Source organism: Sturnus vulgaris, chromosome 16 (assembly GCF_052056855.1).
Source record: "Sturnus vulgaris isolate bStuVul1 chromosome 16, bStuVul1.hap1, whole genome shotgun sequence".
NCBI lineage: Eukaryota > Metazoa > Chordata > Aves > Passeriformes > Sturnidae > Sturnus > Sturnus vulgaris.
In genome coordinates this window covers 2144738-2163946 of record NC_142258.1, presented here as the reverse complement: position 1 = coordinate 2163946, position 19209 = coordinate 2144738, and the positions used below count along the sequence as shown (strand labels likewise).

General features: G+C 56.4%; 2 protein-coding genes across 2 annotated transcripts in view; one reads left to right on the top strand and one right to left on the bottom strand.

The window, feature by feature from the left end:
* Positions 1–751: 751 nt before the first annotated feature.
* GRAP (GRB2 related adaptor protein) lies at positions 752–5687 on the bottom strand. The gene is made up of 5 exons (XM_014894418.2): positions 5501–5687; positions 4403–4500; positions 3267–3389; positions 2051–2219; positions 752–1421 (listed from the first exon to the last, which is right to left on the bottom strand). The coding sequence occupies exons 1-5, from the start codon at positions 5576–5578 to the stop codon at positions 1236–1238; spliced, it is 654 nt and encodes a 217-aa protein (XP_014749904.2). The 5' UTR covers positions 5579–5687; the 3' UTR covers positions 752–1235.
* Positions 5688–5833: 146 nt separating this feature from the next.
* EPN2 (epsin 2) overlaps positions 5834–19209 on the top strand; it is a 58470-nt gene continuing 45094 nt past the window's right edge. Inside the window, exon 1 of the mRNA XM_088174241.1 lies at positions 5834–5853. The gene's annotated coding sequence lies outside the window, so the exon portion shown is untranslated. The remainder of the gene's footprint in view (positions 5854–19209) is intronic.

Sequence of the window (19209 nt, the reverse complement as noted above, 5' to 3'; positions counted from 1 at the left end):
CTTTTTGAGATGAGCAGATGGAGATGTAGGAAAATTTGTGGAGCTGTAAATAAGCTGGGCTGAGCTATAAATGCAGCAGCTTTGGGGTGAGTCCTGCCCAGGCTGAGCCCAAAATCTGGGGTCTGGCCAGTGCCTCATACTTCAGACGAGGGTGATGCTGTGGGGTGTGGCTGAGATTTGGGCAGGGATGGGGTCAGGGTGATGTTGGGGACTAACACAGCCTCCTGTCCCTGTCCCAGCCTGGCTGGGTGACCTGAGCATGGGGCAGCTCAGTCCATGTCCCCAGCTCTCAGCTGGGTGCCTTGGCTGCACCAAGCATTACCCAAATCTGGCCAGAGAGCACCCATGCCCATGGTGGCTTTTCACTGTGGAAGTGTCCATTGCCTGTGTCAATATTTTCTGCCTATTTTGCCTAATGCCCCGACAGCTCCTGGGATGGCAAAGAGGTGCTTGGAGAGGGGAAAAATGAGGATTTGGGTGGTATTTTTTATTTGTTTGGGACGTGATGTTTAAATCCACTGGTGCAGCGAGTTGGGTGTTCTGAGCGCTGCATTCCCTGAGTGCATCCCAGGGGCTGTGAGGTGTGGGGGGCATTTGTGGGGGCAGAAAATCCCTGGGAGGGGTTTGGGATAGGCATTGGGGTGGGGAAATGGGGGCTGCAGGGAAGCAAAACCGCAGTGAAGCAGCACCTGTGTGAATGGAGGGACGGGACCACCTTGGCAGTGCTGGAAAAGGAGCAGCCACACTCGAGGGCAACACCCAAACACATTTTACTGGCCCTAAATATAAAAAATAATATAAAAAAGCTCTACAATTTGCAGCTATGAACAGCACCTGCAGCATGGAATCCCCCTGGATGAGCCTTCCCTGGCGCCTTGAGTCCTGGAATTCCTCCGTGGAGTTATGGATCCTGGTTGTGTCCTGGCTGCCTCCCTCCCTGGAGCTGGGGCTTTGCTTTTGGGATTTGGAGAGGAGCCAAGGTTTGGGGTTTTGGGCTCAGTCCCTCTGTTGCTCTCATCCCACGGGATTGTGGCTCTGGGGAAGTTTTTATGGCCGTGGTTGAACACTTCACATTTTCTGGAGCTGCCAGCCCCATCCCTGGGCTGGGGGGTCACAGCTGAGGCTCCAGGGTGTCACAGGGAGTGTCAGGCACCATTCTGGGGACAAAGGGACACCCAGGCCGTGTGCGTGGGTAGGGACAAGGGGCCGGGTCCCGCCCGGTCACCGGGGTGAGGTCACTTGCGGAGGGGTTGGACGTAGCTCCGGGGGAAGAGCCCGACCCGGCCGTAGATCTTCCCCTGCCACCAGTTGGGGTCGGGGCAGTCCAGGACCTCAATGATGTCCCCACGCAGGAAGGGCAGCTGGGAGCCCTCCTGGGCTGAGAAGTCGATCTGGGCTTGCACGAATCGGGGTCTCTTCACCTGCAGGGAAGCCGAGGGCAGCGGTTGGCGGGAGGAGAGGGGTCCCCACCTGCCAACCCCCGGCACTGGGTACTCTGATGGGGACACTGTGCCACCACGGGATGAGGACGAGCCTTGGGCTGCCGGCTTGGAAGAGACAGAAGCTAGAAAAGGGGAGAGTGGAGTGCTGGGGACACCCCCAGGTGCAGGGGAACATCCCAGGGCACAAGATTCCCTATTCTTGCTGCTGGGAGACCCAAGATGGGTACCCAGGGGACCCTTGGAGGCAGCTGGCACCCTTTCCTTCCCAGGTCCTTCCAGATGCTGGAGCCTTCCCTATCCCAGCTCCCAAAGTCCAGTTTTGCCACCTCCACAAGCGCTGCCCCAGGCCTTGGCTTTGTTGGAGTTTGGCTGTGCCCTGTCCTGATCTGGTTGGGCTCTGCCACCTGCCCTGGGCATCACCCCTGGCCCGAGGGACAGTGATGGGACAGTGATTTGTGCCCTGCCCTGCCCTGCTGAGCTGCTCCTCCCTGCAGCACTGCCTGTCTCAGGCTGCTGCACCCTCTTGTGCCAGCCAGGGATGTCCCTGTCCCCCTCTGCAGGGACACTGAGCAGGGGTTTGGGACCCATGGCCGCGCCCATGGTGGTACCTCCTGGGTGTGGTCCTTGTCGCACAGGAAAAGCTCCTGCTCTTTGGAGATCGTGGTGGTCCTGTAGAAATCCACCAGCTCGTTGAGGGAGTTGAACTTTTCCTCCCAGAGGAAATATTTGCCGTTCCTCTCCCTGAGCACCTTGAAGTGCTGGACGTGCTTCCCGTAGCTGCAGAAGGAGGATGGAGGTCACCCTGGGGACATCCTGGCAGCGTCCCCTGAGGTGGGTAAAGCCTGGCGGTGCCGGCAAGGTCGGGGTGAGCACATGGGTCTCACTGCACCCTTCCTGCCATGGAGTGGGGGTGTTGGTGGCACTGGGGTCATTCCTGGCCCTGAAATGAGGACCCACAATGAGCTGAGCCCTGCCCAACTCACCCCAGGGGCAGCCAGAACTCGGTGCCCGGCCCCGGCACAGCGGGGCTCAGGGATGGCAGTGCCACCCACGTGGAGGGCAGCTGGCTTTGTCCAGGGCCACATCTGAGGAAGGCGGGGTGAGAGCTGCAGTCTCGGCACACGCCAGGAGGCTGCAGAGGCTGGGATTGTTCTTCCCAGCGCTCCTGGGGACCCCTGCGCTGCAGGAGGATGGGGCAGGCAGGATTCGTCCCTTGCTGTCACCCCACAGCGTGTGCCTGGGCTCAGAGGTCGGGGTGCCCCGGGCAGGGGCAGCACCGACGGCAGAGCACGGCTCCCTCTCATTAGGGGCAAGAAACGTTCAATTAGGGGTTGAAAGTGTGAGAAAGTGCCTGGCTGGCCTGGGGCCACCCACTGCTCTCCAGGCCGGAGCAGGGAAGGGGCGAGATGCTCGGAGACAAACTCTGCCCTGCGCCGAAGTCCTGGGGATGCCGCAGCCTTCATCCCTGGGGATGCTCCGGGCTTTGTTCCCCCGGGCGGTGCCTGCAGCTCGGCCCCAGCCCCGTCATCACCCACGGGTGATGTTCAGGTGTTTAGGGGTGTCCCTGCGAGGGACTCCAAGCGAGGCAGCGGCGCAGGGAGCAGGAAGAGCGGGGATGGAGGCGGAGCTGTGGAGGAGAGGAAGGAGGGGAAGGTCCTGTGCGAGGCTGTGCTGGATGTGCTGGGGCTCCTCAGCCCCTCTGGGGTGTCCAGGGCAGGGCAGGGTGCTCAGCCCTTCCCCAGCACACACGAGGGTGGCCCGATGCCCCAAAGCGGGGACTGTAGACACCCCTTTCCCTTTCCCTTCTGCCCCAAAGGCTCTTACCTGACAGAGAGGGAGAACTCTCCGGGGGCGCTCTCGCTGTCGCGGATCAGGAAGGCTCCCAGGTGATTGCGCTGGAGCAGCCTCTCCTCTGCCAGGTGCCGGGAGATCCTGCCCGCGTACCACCTGCCAGGGGCACCGGGCTGAGCCCCGCGGGCACCCTCGGGCACCCCGGGACACCCCAGAGCCGGATCCGCACCCTGCGGGGCGGAGGCACCGAGATTCCCAGGACAGGAGCGCCCACCGGGCTCCTCACAGGGCTGGGACCCTCTCCCGGCAGATTCTCCCTTCCCTCCCCCTCTCAGTTCATCCCTGCATTTTTGGGGTGCTGTGGGGGCGCTGCCCCCTCCGCTCGGGGCGAGCGCAGCGTTACCGACAGTCGAGACCGCATCCTGTCACCTGGCCTGTCACCCGCTTTGCTGCCTGTCCCCTCCTCCGTGTCCCTTGTCCTCTCGTGGGAACAGCCCTCCCAGGCGTAGAGCAGAACCCCCTCGCTGCCAGGACAAACCCCTCCTGCCCGCCCTGCCCAGGGGAGCTGCAGGAGCAGAGTCCCCGTGTCCCACCCTTGCTAAGGCTGTGCCCGGCTCTTTCGGGTCCCCGGGCCCTGAAGATTCTCTGCTGCTGCAGAAATTTCTCGGTGAATGATCAGCCACGGAGTTTAGCACAGAGCCAGCCCTGCAGGTGCTGCGTGGAAGAGGCTGGGTCTCGCCCGTCGTGGCTGTTATCCCAAGCTGGAGAAGCAGTGGGATGTGCCCCGGGCTGCCCCGAGCCCACGCGTTCGCTCTGACATTTAAATGTGATTTACCAGGGGCTAAGGATACATAAAACACAGGTTCAGTCAGCGATGGATTAGGCTGGGCTTTAATAACGTGGTAATAGGATTGAGTTTAATGCAGTCGTAATCCCATAACGCTTTGTTGTTCCCCAATTATCATTTATTTAGCGGCAGCTCGGTGTGAGGGCTGCATTTTTGGGGGTATGTGGGTGTGCTGCTCCTCGGGCTGTGGTGGCACTGGCAGGCTGACCTGGCAGACAGACCCCGTCTCTGTGACTCAGTTTCCCCAAGTGTGGGACTACCCTGGCTCGTGGCAGACCTTTGGGAATTGGGATTGTTGCCTGGCTGGTGGCATGGTACTCACGGGTGTGGCTTGACCTTGATGTAGTTTTTGGGGACAAAGCCCTCGCAGCCGAACAGCTCAGCCTTGTACCAGTTCTGGTCATCTTCCATGTTGAGGATCTGAGGTGGAAGAGGAGCAGGGAGGTGTCAGGGGCTGCCATTCCCCGGGGAGAGGGGCTGAGTGGGACCCCATGCACACCCCCCCAGCCATCCCTTGGGAAAAGGGGGCTCTGACAGTGCTGACACGCTCTGGGGGCTTTGGGGTCACAGAGCTGGAAGGTGCCTGGTCTTGTCCCAATCCCCAGCCCAGGGAAGAGTGTGAAATCCGTCCGTGGAGCAGCCAGGACATGAACCAGGCCCCCTTGTCCCCCGGGACGGTGACAGTGGGTGCTGACACCGCTTCCGTGTGACAACATTTTCCAGCCTCCCACGCAGGGGCCCGGGGCCGGCACAGCTGTGAAAACAGGATCCGAAACCCCGGGTCAGGGCACGGGGAAAACACGCCGGGAGGCAGGGACGGCACGGAGGGTTTGGGGCTCTGGGATCCAGCCCGGCTGTGCCCCCGCCCTCCCCGGGGGGCTACAGAGTGCCAGGGGTCCGGGAAGAGCCCGAGAGGGACGAGCAGATGGGCAGGGAGGGGCTGCCCTCACTCCCATCGCGGGGCTGCTGCTCCCCAGGGATGTTCTGAGCCCCCCTGGAGCTTTTTTTGGGATTCCTAGGTGGCATCTAAGAGCCCACCCCAATGCCAGTGCCTGAGGGGGTGTTTGGTGATCCCTGCTGCTGGACCCCTGTGTCCTCCAGTGCCCCTCGGACAGGAAAAACGTGTCCCAGCCCCGAGGGACAGAGCACAGCTGGTGGCACTGATGGCCAGGGAGGCCACATGCCGTGTCCCAGCTGGGGGTGTCCTCTGAAGTTGTGCCTGCTGACACAGGCAAGCAGGGAATGCTACTCCACACTCCAAAATCCTCGAGGTGGGCTCCTCACATCCCACAGAAAGCCCCAGAAGCATTCAAGTCAGGGACAAAGAACGCACCGGTGTCACCATGTGCCCACTCTGTCCCTACAAAGCGACAGCATCCAACCCCCCCCCCCCGGGGCTGGTGACCCCTGTCCCCTGTACCTTCAGGGTGTCCCCTTTCTGGAAGGGCAGCTCGTCCTTCTCCGTCGCCTGGAAGCTGTACAGGGCCACCGACTCCATGGCTCTCGGGGGGTCTGCTGGAGGGGTCCCGGGGCCGCCTGGGGCTCGCAGCCCGCGGGGCTGTGGGGTCGGGGCTGCGCGCACGGTGCGGCGGCGCCGGCGGGCAGGAAACCGCGCTGATGTCAGCGCTGCCGGGGCACCACGCGGGCCCTGTCGCGGCCACAGCTGCCCAGATGTGCGGCGGAGGCGGGGGGGGAGAGCCGTGCCAGCCCACCCGGGTGCCAGGGGATGCATGTGTGGAAGGATGGCAGAGAGGATTTGGAAGTTCCTCCGCGGTGAGCGGTGGGCAGCGGGCGGGACAGAATGAAAGCGGGATGATGATGGGCTGGGCACGGGTGGAGGGTTTTGGGAAGGTGTTTGGAGAGCACAGGCGGTGCTGGTGGGGGAGTCTCTGGCTGAGCTGCCAAAAGGGGGCTCGGTGGGAAGGGTTGCTCCAGAAGTAAGAAATTCGCGGCGGGTGGGAAGGGCGGAGGCGGAGGGAGGTGGGTGGATACACACACCTGGTTTCTTTGGAATTCAGGGCGAACACTCCGTGTCTCAGCTCTGAACAGCGAGCTTTCAGCACAACTGATATTGGCTCTTTGGGCTGTGGCCCCTTGAGAGGTTTGATTTTTTTTCAATTGTTTTTCTGCAGGGCTTAGGGAATAAAAATCCCTTTTAGACTAAAACTGAGCACTAAAACTTCCCGCTGCTCCCGTGGGCGTCAGGCACTGAGTGTGCAGGGCTGGGTATCATTCCCAGCAGGAAGGTCTCCGGAGCTGTTCAGCCTTCCTGTGTGTGGGCTGGGGCATGGAAAATCCGCCAGACACTGCCTGGCTTTGCTGCGAGGAATTAAACCAGGGACAGCTGCAGCTCAGTCCCTGCCCATGGATTTGGGCATTTTCCAGTGAGGAGCAGGATGCTGCTGCCATCTGGCCGGGGTGGGATGAGCCATGGTGTTTGTAGGGCCACTGTGGGGACACGGGCTCGGCGATTTGCCTTTCCCAAACCTTATTCCCACTTCCCGACTGTATCCGAAAAGGAAACTCCCTGTAAGACCCCACGGAGGTCCTCAGTGCCTGTGGAAGTGGAGAGGGATGTGCTGGGAGGTGGAGGCACAAGCTGCGATGATTATCCTGGGATGTGCTGGTCCCAGGGGACATGGAGATGCTGGGAAGGTCAGGGAAGCCGTGGGAAGAGGCTCCGTGTGTGCTCGGCTGTCACATGGAGGATGGGATCCAGCAAATCCCCACATCCCAGAGAGACCCAGGGCATGGGGATGCAGCAGGAAATCATCTTGGGATGAGCTTCCTCTGCCCCTCAGCAGCCATGGGGAGGAGGGAGCTGGATGTTCCCTGGGGAGAGCAGCCCAGCAGAGCTGCTGTTCCACCACGGCTGTGGCCAAGGGCCTGATCCTGTCCCTGGTCCCTCAGCCCAAACTGGGTGATGCCAAGGCCACTCCAGGCCATCCCACATGGAGATCAGGACAGGGAGAGTGTCTGGGCACTGGAAGCGGTTGGTGGGGGAGAAATCTCCAGCCCAGGAGTGGCTTATTGGGGTGTGCCAGGGGAGGACTCCAGGAGCAGTTTGAGGTTTGGCTTCCTGGGCCAGCAGGGAGGCTTTGGGGGCATCTTGGGGTGTCCGGGCTGGAGCCACAAGTGGTTCCGCAGTGCCTGGGAGGGGGCACAGGACAGTGGTGGGGTCACAGAGGGTCCCCAGGCCTGGCGCAGTGGCCAGGCTCAGGAGCAGGGTGGGATCCTGCCAGCAGATGGCAGCAGTGCCCCAAGGGACACTGGGGACACTGGGGACGCTGGGGACGTTGGGGACACTGGGGACACTGGGGACAGCGCCACCTGGCCCTCCACACGGGCTCTAATTACGTGGTCACTGTGGGGGTGACAGCAGCTCCTGCAGCCCAGGAGGGGCTGGGCTGGTGCCAGAGCAATCTGTGGCCCCTTTTCTGGGTTGGGAGCCAAACGCTGCTGGTCCCCGGGTACCCCATCCCAAATCGCTGTGCCAGCCGTGAGCCAATGCCCGGCAGGGTGGGGTCCTGGGGCATCTGACCCCTCGTCCCTGTGCCCTGCATGTCTCCAGGGTTCAGAGGGACACAGGAGGTGCCACACGGCTGCTGTTGGTTGGGTGACAAAACTTGAACTTTGGAGTTAGGTCATGAGTCCAGCTCAGCCTGCAAGGAGATCCCAAGGGATCCCATGAATCACCCCAGGGCACAGAGCAGAGCCCTGCCCTGGCTTTGGCCACCAGCCCACGCTGCCTCTCCCTGTGACCAGGGGAGTTCTGTGACCCTGGGGACAGGAGGAGGAAGGTGCCGGGGGCTCTGGCTTTGTCCTTTCCCGGGCCATTCCAGGAGTTGGGAGCTGACTGTAGCTCCTGCTGACTCCTGGCTTGCCCAATGTGCCCAGCCCTGTTTCATCAACATCCTGTGTTTACCTGGCTGCAAAATCCCCACGCGGGAGGGAGGAAGAGGAGGAAGGAGAGGAAGGGGAGCCTCTTCCCCTTCCTCTGCATCCTGGGGAGCTTTGTGATGGACACCAGTCCGGGCTCCCCAGCTCCTTCTCAGTGACCATGGGAGAGGAGGGGGTGTCTCAAGCCTGGCTTTGCCTCCCGAGGGGCTTTAAGCTGGGCCTGGGTCGTGCAGGGCTGGGCAAGGCGAGCTGGATGATTGCAGCTCCAGGGCTCTGCTCCCAGAGCAGGGAGAGGGATGGATGGTGCCCCACAGCACAGCGTTGTGCTGGGGGCTGGGAATGCAGCACAGCTCCTGCCTGGGATGGTGAATGTGGATAAACCCTGTAGGATAAAGGCTGTAGCTGCCTGTGTGCCCAGGGATGGAATCAGTCCTTCCCATGGGGATCTGGATATCTCTTGAGGAAGCAGGAGCCCCACTGAGGCCCCACACAGAGAGGAAGTGACATCCTGGGCTAGAAAATGCCACGTCAGGGCCCCCAAACAGGATCTCAGTGTCAGCACTTTCTCCCCAGAGCAGACGCCACATCGGTGACTCCTGAGCATCAGATCCAGTGTGTAACTCAACTTCTCAGCCCACATTGAGAAACCTGTGTCACAATTTACACCCTGGGGTAGCTGAGGACAGAGGATCAGACCCCTCTGGACCTCACATTGTCCCACAGGACCTGTAGGAAAACATCTACAGGAGGAGCAATTGGCCACACTTGGTCCTCTGTGGCCATGAAAGGCTCCTTGAGGCGCTGGTGGTCTCCAGATGTGGAGCTGCATCTCCTCGGGATCAGCGAGGGTGGTTGGGGCTGGCATTGGGGTTTTTGGGCTGGTGAATCAGAGCAGGGCCTGCTTGTCTGTGATGTAGGTGGGTTGGGAAGTGGGATTGGGCTCTCATGGGAGGGCAGGGGGCTGGACCTCACTTTCTGCTTTTGGCCCCAAAAGTGGATCTGGGAAAGGACTGGAAGTCATGAAGCCTCGGGTGTGGAATTCAACCCCAAACCTACAAGAAAGGACCACTCATCCCAGACACTCTTCAAGTCTACATACAGCCTTGGATGGTGGCTGGGATTGGACTCCTGGGAAAGGGCCAAACACTGTTCTGGTGAGGAGGGGGAGCCCAGACAGAGCAGCCTCGGGGGAACAAACAGTGGGGGCTCCCTGGGAGTTCCCAGGACTCAGTTTTGGGCTGCTGGATGAGGTCACTGTCGGTACCTGGCTATGGGATGGGGGCTCAGGCCAGGATCGTTTACAGAGGTGTGAACCATTAACTAATTAATCATCAAGGCCAGCACACCAGGAGGTTATTTGCCTCCCTGGGCTCTATAAAAGGATGTGGAGGCCACTTCTGGGGTTTGGGCAGATGAGGAGGGAGTGTTCTCTTTTGTGGCTGTGTCTTGGAGCTGCTCCTGAGACCCTGCTGTCCCCTGGGATGCACCAAGAGCAAAAGGTGAGCTGTCCCTCTGTGTGCTGCGTGTGTCCTCCCTGGTGTGACCTGGAGAGGATGGAGTGTCCAGATCCACCTGGAGCAGGTGCTCAGTGCCCAGCTGGCAGCAGATCTCGTGTGCCCCATGGCCGTGGTGTCCTGTCCCTTGGCTCTGTCCTGGGGCCTTGCTGTGGTCACTGACACACCTGGGGGTAACTCTGGGATGTGCTGGGTGCCCTCAGGCAGGTCAGGCTCCGCTTTAAGCTGTGGGATGAATGTTTTCTGCTGAATCTTGCTATGGAAATGTCTGATGGCAATTCATGGGATGAGCAGCTGTGTCTGGCCTCCAACCTCCATCCCTGGGCTATGGAGAAGCTGAGGTCCCCATGCTAAAATTTCCATGCTGCAGCATGGATAGGAATAAGGAATCCTCTGCCAGTTCTTGTGGGTCCTCAGAAACCATTCCCAGAGAGCCGAAGCTGGAAAATCCCCCTGTGCTGCATTCTGTCAGAATGTCACAGCACTGCTTTCATTCGCACGGGGGGCAATGAAAAGATTCCCTTTAACTGCAGGTTCCAAAGAAAGCGGGCAGGAGGCGTGGGTTTGGGTGTGGAGCCTGTTTGCTGTCGCTGTTTGCCACGGCGGGAGGCTCCTCGCCCTCGGCATGGGCTGGCAGAGGAACCACCCATGGGCAGGAGAGCTCCGCGGTTCCCGCAGGGCTTGTTTGAGGGGAACCGGGAATTTGGTCACATCCCCGGGCCTGAATGGATTCCAAGAATCTCCCCCTCAATAGGAGCATCTGCTATTTTTCTAGGAATGAAAAAGAAAAACCCACCGCAGCAGAAGCCTGTGCCATGTGCGTAGGTGAGGGCACCGCCGTGACTCAGCTGGGGGCAGCTGCGATTCCCAGGAACGACAGAAAAATAAATAAATTAAAAAAAAAAAACAAAAAACCGTAGGGAGAAATTGTGAATGATCGCTGGCTGCCGGTGACTGAGCTCTCCAGCGGGGTAGTCAAATTTCGGTTCCTCCCTAGGGCTGGCTGGTTAACAAAGAAGTTATTAATAACCAATTAAGCCACAGCTCACGTCATGCCTTCCTCTGAAAGTGTGGCAAGAGCGGCCCTGGTTCCTCCTTCGGCTCTGTACCCACCCTGCTGCCTTGGGGGGACTTTTGGGCAGGTGTGCCCTCCCCTCAGGGCTGCTGGGGAAGGGTGGGACATGCCCAGGTGTCACCTCCCAGGTGACTGTGGGGGACCACCAGTCTAGATGTGACCCGAGGCTGGGGCATGCTTGGCTGAGCTGCTGGTGTGGCAGGAATTTGGGCAGTGCCAGGGCAGGTGGTGACAGCCGTGGGGACACGGAGGGATGAGGATGAGGAGGAGGCTGGGGATGTGCGCGGTGCCACATCCCGGGCAGCGCAGGAGGCGGAGGGGCCGCTGGAGCGCGGTGCCGGATGCGCCGCGGAACCGCAGAGAATTCGGGCACTGTGCTGCTCCTGAAGCCGCCTATTCAGGACACAGAGGCGCAGGACAAGAGGGAGGAAGCGGAGGGAAGATGGAGCACTGAGAGCCTCTGTGTGTGTGGCCGGACGGATGCAGGTGCAGCTGTGGATTCCCCGGATGCTCCACGCTGCCTTTTCCTGCCGGGGATGCACCCGGGAGTCCCCCCAGAGTCCCCAGCCCTGTTGTCACTCTGATTTATTCCTGTTGCCACACTGTTCAGTTCTCCCTTTTTTCCTATAATCTGGATTCTCTGAAGTCTCATGCAGGGTTGGGATGTCTCTCATTGCTCTGACCTCTCTGCTCTCCTCAGCTGAGTATCTGCAGGAAATGTTTGGTAATTAAGGAGCTGTGAAAACTCTGCCCAGGCTGTCATCAGCTGGGGCTGAAATCATCCTCAGGGGATACAGGGGAGAATCCACACACGTGGCCTTGCCGGTCCCAGCCCACCCCGTGCTGCTGCATCTGCTGCCCTTTGGAAAACCAAGCTGAATAAAGCTTTGGTGGCAGAGCCCTCTCAGGACGCTTTTCCTGAGTGGAGATTTCCGCCTGTGCGAGGCAAAAGGAAAAACTGAGCGCAGATATTTTAGGAAGCTGCAATAAAACTGATGAAATCCTCCCAAGGGCTGTGTTGGGTTGTGATTTCTGACACATCAGCTGTGGCAATCCAGGGTGATTTCAGGGAAGCCTCTCCAGATATTTGTGTGTAAATGAGAGCAGGATCTGAGTGTTAAAGGAACGCTGCCCAGGGCTTTGCTCCAAGATGTGTGCTCTTGCTTTCTGCTCTCTTAGCAAATGCAGCACTCCTAGGAGGCAATTCTGCATCTTAAATAGAAAGCCAAGGCTCTACTTTCTCTTGAAGTATTCCTGCAGAGCTGGAAACAGCATTTGCTTCAATGGAAGAGTTTGAGATCCTCAGGAAAATGGGGAGCTGAGCCCCCTCCCTGTGAAGCTGATGGCAAAGGAACAGCATCACTCTGGCAGGGCTCATGATGTAAGGCACTAACATTAGCACAGGTAATAAAAACTCTCCCCATGTAGGTGTGTTTGGCACAAGATGCACTTGCAGTAGCAAGCAAATCATTTGGCAAAATCCTGTAAAATATCTGTTTCTACACCGTGTTCCTTTCAGCATCTGAAATGCAGATTTGTCATCTTCCTTCCTCCCTTCTCTTCCTCTCCCAGGCTGAAAGAGGAACTGGGTTTGGGTTTTTCTGGTTTTTGGGCTTTGTTGGGGGGGTGGGGGGTGATGGTCACTGCAGGCAGTGGCAGCAGGACACAGTGGTGTGTTATGTCCACTTGTCAGAGTTACATGGTGATGTCCTGCTGTGCTGGAGAAATGGCCCTGCTGGTTCTCCCTGCTGCAGAAACTGGGATTTCTGTGCCATTTCCCCTCAGGGAGGTTTAGGTTGGATATTAGGAAAAGGTTCTTCCCTAGCGAGTGCTGGGGAACTGCCCAGGCTCCCTGGGGAATGGTCACAGCCCCAAAGCTGCCAGAGCTCCGGGAGTGTTTGGACAACACTCAGGGACAGGGTGGGATTGTTGGGGTGTCTGTGCAAGGCCAGGAGTTGGATCAATGATCCTTGTGTGTCCCAACCCAGCCTACTCTGTGATTCAGCCTCTGGCATTGCCTGGGAGCAGGGCTGGAGGCACCACGGGGCACAGGATGCCTTGGAAAGGCTCAGATGAGAAATAGGGGCAAGAGTTTGATCGTGGGCAAGCTCCAAGTGGAGGGTGAGGTGCTAGAGGAGCTCAGGGATCCTCCGGAGCAACAGGAACAGTGTGGACTGGGTGCAAAGGACTGGAATCGTGTGGGACACCCTCAAAAACAGCTTGGGAAGAGGCTACAGCCTCATCCCAGTGTGGGCACCTGTGTCTTCTCCCTCTGGAAACCAGATTGGCACAGATTCTGTGTCCCACTCTGATACCTGCTACTCAGGATCAGGAATGCAGCCTCCAGTGGTTTGCAGCTGTGCAAACCAGTGTTTGTGCTGTTCCTGGCTCCCTGGGGCAGAGACAGTTCAGTAAATCATTTTGGCATCTGTTTAGATCTCCCTGAGCACCCCTGGGTGCAGAAGGCTTAGGGAACGTGCCAAGTGTCTGCAAGGGGATGCTTGAGGGTGGAAAATGTGTCAGTCCATGGAGAACCTGGGGAAAGGAGCTTTTGGGAGAAACCCAGGAGAGCTGAGGAAAACAGCACGTGGGTGCTGTTCTCGGCCTCTGCTCTGAAGGACGATAAACATGAAGGGCTGGAGCCAATGTGTGGGATGATAAGAACATCCATCCTGCTTAAAACCAGGTGTCCAGTCCAAAATCTGTGCACTGGCAGTTTTTATAGCAAGTATTTGAGGATAAGGGGAGGATTTATCTGTAGAGGGTCTTTTCACAGGGTGTGTAGTGATAGGATAAGAGGGGATGGCCCTAAGCTGAAGGAGAGCAGGGTTAGGTGAGATATTAGGAAGAAATTCTTCCCTGTGAGGGTGGGGAGGCACTAGAGCAGGCTGCCCACAGCCCATTCCCATGCATCCCCAGGGACTTGCAGAGGCAAAGATGACCTGATAATGGAATGGGAATAGAAAACCTGGAGGGTTGGGATGTGTGGGATGCTGTGGCTGCTCCATCCCTGGATGTGTCCAAGGCCAGGCTGGATGGGGCTTGGAGCAGCCTGGGATAGTGGAAGGTGTCCCTGCACATGGCAGGGGGTTGGAACTGGATAATCCCTTCTTACCCAAACCAGTCTATGATTCTCTGATAAGAGGAATAAGTGAGTGAGCAGACAGAATTCCACGTTGTGCTCTCCTTGGATTCAGCAACTGTGGGCACCTCCCAAACTGGAGCTGTGTCTGCAAGATGCATCTTGAAAGAGGCACCCGTTGAGTGACAGCATCTCCAGTTCCCTGCCTTCCCCCAGGCTCTGATCTCAGAGCAAAACAAGAGGTCCTGCCCTGCCTGGAGGGAAAACACTGGAGTCTCACGTTTCCCTCTCGAGTGCAAGCTGGAAAAGCTGATGCAGACACACTCTGCAACGTGCTGGTAATGAAGAGCAAGGCTCAGGGTGCTGGTGTGGAAGTGCCTGTCAGTTTTTATTTAAGGGCCAGTTGGTGGCTTCTTGGAGGAAGTGGCCTGCACAGCCCAGCCCTTCCTCCCCAAGTGCTGGAGATCCTGCTGAGTGCAAAGGACTTCCCAGCTGAGCTGTGCAGGTGCCACAAACCCTTTTTCCTGCCTGCTGGTGACACATGTGGGGTTTTCATGACATCAGGCATTTTGGGCTTCTTTAGTTTTCGTGCTTCTGGAGTGGATTATTCAGCTGATGTTTCACCAAAGGCCACTTTCAGTACTAAAATCTGTTGTGGTTGTGTGTGGTTTGCAGCCCATGCCCTTCCCAAAATGCTCTGAGTGACGTGGAAGCATCTTGAGGGACAGAGGAAACTCGCTGTCTGTAGCAACTTGCTCTGCAGTTAATTTTGATTGAGGTTATTGTGGTTTGCGCCCCAGAAAAGATGGGGCTGTGCAAAGCCAGTTCCCAGCAGTGCTGGTGTTTGCCTCTCACCTTCTCCTATCAGAGATGTTCGATTTCTAAAAATCAGAAGGCAACAGAACCCTTGGACTTCCTGTCGTGTTCACAGGGTCAGGGAACAATCCTGTATTTCTCCATCTCAGTCCATAAGAATGTGGAAGCTCGTGGGAGTATTAATTACAGCCAATTATAACCTGCTTGACTGGCTAAGGTGCTCAAATAGCTCCTGAGATTTGCTGTTGTTGGAGAGGGACATTTCCCTTCCACCAGGTTTTTGAGGAGCTCAGAGCAGGGCTGATCCATGGAGCAGCTTGGCTGGGTAGTGTTAGGATTGAACCCGTTCTGGAGGAATTCTTGCCTGCAGTGCTGTGCAGTTTGTTTGCTTTGTGGAGTCCTGATGGCTTGTCATGAATCTCTTCCAGCCCAGCTGGTGAATTTTTTTCATCTGCTTGTTTATCACACAGGGACCATGTATTTACAGCTCTGCAGTGTTGTTTAGGGTTTTTTTTACAGAGTGAAAGTTTCCAGGAAGCCCTGTTGAGGATGAGATGGGGCGGCAGGGACAAGTTTGGAGTCATAACTGTGCATGCAGATATGAAAGTTTCAACTGGCTCTGTGAGCCTGGGAATGGAGGAAGTTACTTGCAGAAGTGGGAATCAGAAACCCAGAAATTGGGCCAGCTAATTAAGCCACTGGCTGGATGCTGTGCAAACACAAACCAAACAGACAGCTCTCAGTTTTCATCTGTCAAGGGGGAAAGCTCCCAGCTTCTCAGTGATGGGCCTCCAGCTGTAATCCAGGGATGTGGCAGCACTGTTCCAGCCTCTCTGTTTAAAAGATACAAAATACCTGCAGCTCCCAGTGCTTGCTCTGCTTTGGGGGTCACATCTCTGTGTCAGAGAGCAAGGCTCTGAAATTCAAGCTAAAATTGGCTGTAGCTGTGCAGCTCAGATCCCAGGGTTGGAGCTGAGGTGGCTTTCCAGGCATGGAATGCTCTGGGAACAGAGCACATGGGAAGGAAGCTCCATTTGTCCTGATGACTCTCCAAATCTCTGTAAGCACCACACTGTGGTGTGATAATGCTGATTTCAGTGTTGGTACCCCTGATTCTCCCCAGGTAATTGCTGTGATAAATCAGGTAATCTGATTCCTGTGGGGAAGGTGTGTCTTTCTGGGATTTTCTGCTTAAAAATGAAACTCCTTGTGCTGGACCACGTCCTTTGGCCAGCAGTGGCCACAGGCTGGGTGCTTGGTTGTAGGTACACATCACTCCCCCCCTTCTTCTACAAGTATAAAAGTCTTTTGCCACCCTTTCCAGCCAGGATTAGCCAAAATCCCTGTCCCAGCAGGAGAGAGGAGACCCAAATTCCAGAAGATTCTGCAGAGCCAGGAGTGTAACTCCTGGCACGTTCCTCAGAGCCAACCCCACAGGGCGTTTTCCCTGAAGGTTAGAAACAGCTGGGAGGAGTGAGGATAATCCCTGGCCACGTGAGATCCTTGTGCAACTGCACAGGTCATCCTGCAGTTGGGAAGTTATTATGGAGCTTCTATCAGTCTGAGGATGGGCCTGGGGCAAAAGGGAGGGTCAGACTCTGTGGGTGACATTCTTTGGGTGGCTGCAGGAATGAGGAGGAGGAATTCTGATGGGTGACTTTGTCCATCAGCTCCATCCTGGCAGGAAGTCCTCTTGTTGTGACAAGGAGGAAGTCAAGAGGGATAGAACAAACTGTACCAAGCAAAAGGGAATGCCTGTCCTCCAGCAGGAGTGTACAGGCTCTGCCTTGGTGGCTTGCTTTGGGGAGCCAGATGGTAACAATAAATGAGCCTGACTTTGCTGGGCCTGAGCCTGCCACTCCAAACTGTGCAGATGGTCCTAATGGGTGAGTGATCCCAGCTTGGAAACAAGCAGCAGATCCAGGCTCTTCAGGTCAAAGTGTTCCTTGTGTCCTATAAACCCAGAAAAATACGTCCTGAGCAATCAGTGTGGCCTTGCATGGCCCTGTCCTCTCTTTTCTGCTGATGTGGGTGCTGATCTGAGCCTCTGGTGAGCTGGTTCAGGGAGCTGAACTGGCTGAGAAGCAACACTCCCCCCCAAAAAGTGATTAATCTTCACCACAGGTGGTATGAGCCGATGCTGGTGGCAAGAAGGGAATGGGAAGGGGTGGTGGAGGAAGGGCAGGAACCACAACACCCTGAGTTAGGTCAATTAAAACTTGTGGAATTTCGCCCCCAGGCTTCAGTGGGATTTAATGTAAGCAGCACAGTAGCCTTGGCTTCTTGCTGTGGCATGGGAGAAGCTGCACCTCCGGAGCAGTAAGGAGAAAGGAATGAGGGAAGGTGCCCACAGAGGAGAACAGCTCCAGCTTCTAAAGAAACACAACACTTGGTAATTACTAGAACTAAGCACATTCGAACGTCACTGCCTCTTGCACTGTCAGAGCACATTCATTCTGAGAAAATCAGAATGTGCTGGGCTTGCATTCTCCCTTCTCTTTTCATGAATCTGCCAACGTGTTCAGAAAAGGTCTGGTTTGAATACCCATATTAGAGGTGTATTAATTTTGAACTTGTCAAAAGGAATATTTGCATTGGAAACAGTTCTACGAGTTTGTCTGCATCACGAAGGGAACGAACCCCCTCCTGCTGGCTCTGTTCTGATTAGCTTGGGCTGCTTCCAGCTGAACTCAGGCAGAGCTCACTGGGCTCTACTCTCCCTCATTCCCATCCTCCTGCTTTTCTCCCTTATTGAAAGAGGTTTGGAGAAGCCAGGCTAAATATGATGGGAGCTAAACTCTTATTTTGGTTCTCCTCGCCTTGTAGACAAACTCTGGAAGTGTGGTAGGGCTGCAGACCCCGTGGATCCGTGTGTCTAATTGAAGCAGACAAGACTGTAACTCAGACTTTGCATATTTCAATGAAATATTCATGAATCCAGGAGAGAATAACCCGGGGTGAACATCAAGTTGTATAATCTGAATATATTCTCTATAACTGTCAGCAACACACAGACAGCTCAGAAAATTCCGGGGAGGGTCTGTGCTTGTTGAGAAACATCTCCCTGCTTTGGCTCTAAGGACAATGATGATTGTGTTTGCCCAGACTATTTAATTAGCAGATTTCCCAAATTGGACTCTTAGGGACTGAAGTCCCCATTTACCCCATGTGGAAGCATGTGGCTTCCCAGGAAAGCTGGGAAGCTCCAGCTGCCACTGGAGTGGAGGGTGCCCAACCTCCTGAGACACGAGACAGTTTTTCACTTGGCTATTTAATCCAGGCTGAACATTAAACACACCTTCATTAGGTGATGCTCGTCTCTATTTCTGCATCGATTCCTCTGAAGACCTGCAGGTTAGGAGTGGGAAGGAAAATCGGTAATGGAGCAAAATGACTGTGATTTAGAGATCGGATTGCACGCAGCCAGGGCCATGCATCAGGATAATGAGATTCAGTCTTGTTTGCTTACAAGCACTGGAGACAGAAGCAGAAAATGTGATCCACCAAGCCAGCTCTCAGGAAATGAGGAACAATAGAGTGAGGAAATCAAATTTCAAACGGCAGGGATATATTTATCGAGTTTTCCTCGGGATTTCTGCAGAGCTTTGGGGCGTTCTCAGTGCAGTGTTTTTTCGGGCAGCCGACATATGGCTGGAGGATTAGATCACTGCAAAGCACCGTTGTTTGTGACCTATTTGTTAATGCAGGGCTGGGGTCAGTGACAAGAGACAAATGCACTTGTCACTGTTTGGGGCTTTTCAAAGTGCTGCTCCTGTTGTCCCTCACCGTGGCCAGACATTTGGAACAAACTCATTAGCTAATTAGTGTTGTGCTCAGCCCCACGTGGGCGATATTCCCATTATGGCTGTGGAACAGGCCCTCCTGGGGCTCCCTGGCAGCTGCTCTTCCCTAGGTTACTTGGGAGGGTAGCTGGGGGAGGATGTGCCTTCCTCATCTTCTCTGGGAGAGCCTCTTGCATTCCAGACATCCCATCCTTATCCTCCTCCTCCTTGCCTTGCAAAAGTCCCTCTACTCCCACTGGATCCACTGTCACCAGCTCATCTCTGCTGGCCAGTGATAGGACCTGAGGGCACAGCATGAAGCTGTGACAGGAAAGTTTAGGTCATCAGGAAAAGGTTTTTCACCCAGAGGGTTCTGGGGCACTGGACAGGCTCCCCAAGGAATGGTCATGGCATCAAGGCTTCCAGAGCTCCAGGAGTGTTTGGTCAACGCTCTCAGGCACAGGGTGGGATTCATAGAATCACACAACAATTTGGGTTGGAAGGGATCTCAAAAACCCTTCAGTTCCACCCCTGCCAAGGGCAGAGACACCTTTCACTGTCCCAGGTAGCTCCAAGCCCTGTCCAACCTGGCCTTGAACACTTCCAGGGATGTGGCAGCCACAGCTCCTCTGGGCAACCTGGTCTAGTGAAAGGTGTCCCTGATCCTTGGTGCTGTCCTATGAAGGACCACGAGTTGGATTTGATGCTCCTTGTGAGTCCCTTGCATATTCCAAGGATATCCTGGGAGTCTGTGAGCTGCCCTCTCCATGTAGGTTGCTCTGCTGGTTATCAGGCTGGTGCCACAGCTCCTGGTGCCCAACTCAGACTGCAAATCATGGCCTTGGACTCTGGTTCTGCCAACGTGGCTGAAATGTTGTGGGCTGGGAAGGATCAGAGATGGCTCGGGTCAATATCCAGGAACAGTCTGCTCCAGGGAGGGATGGGGCAGGGCTGAAGTGG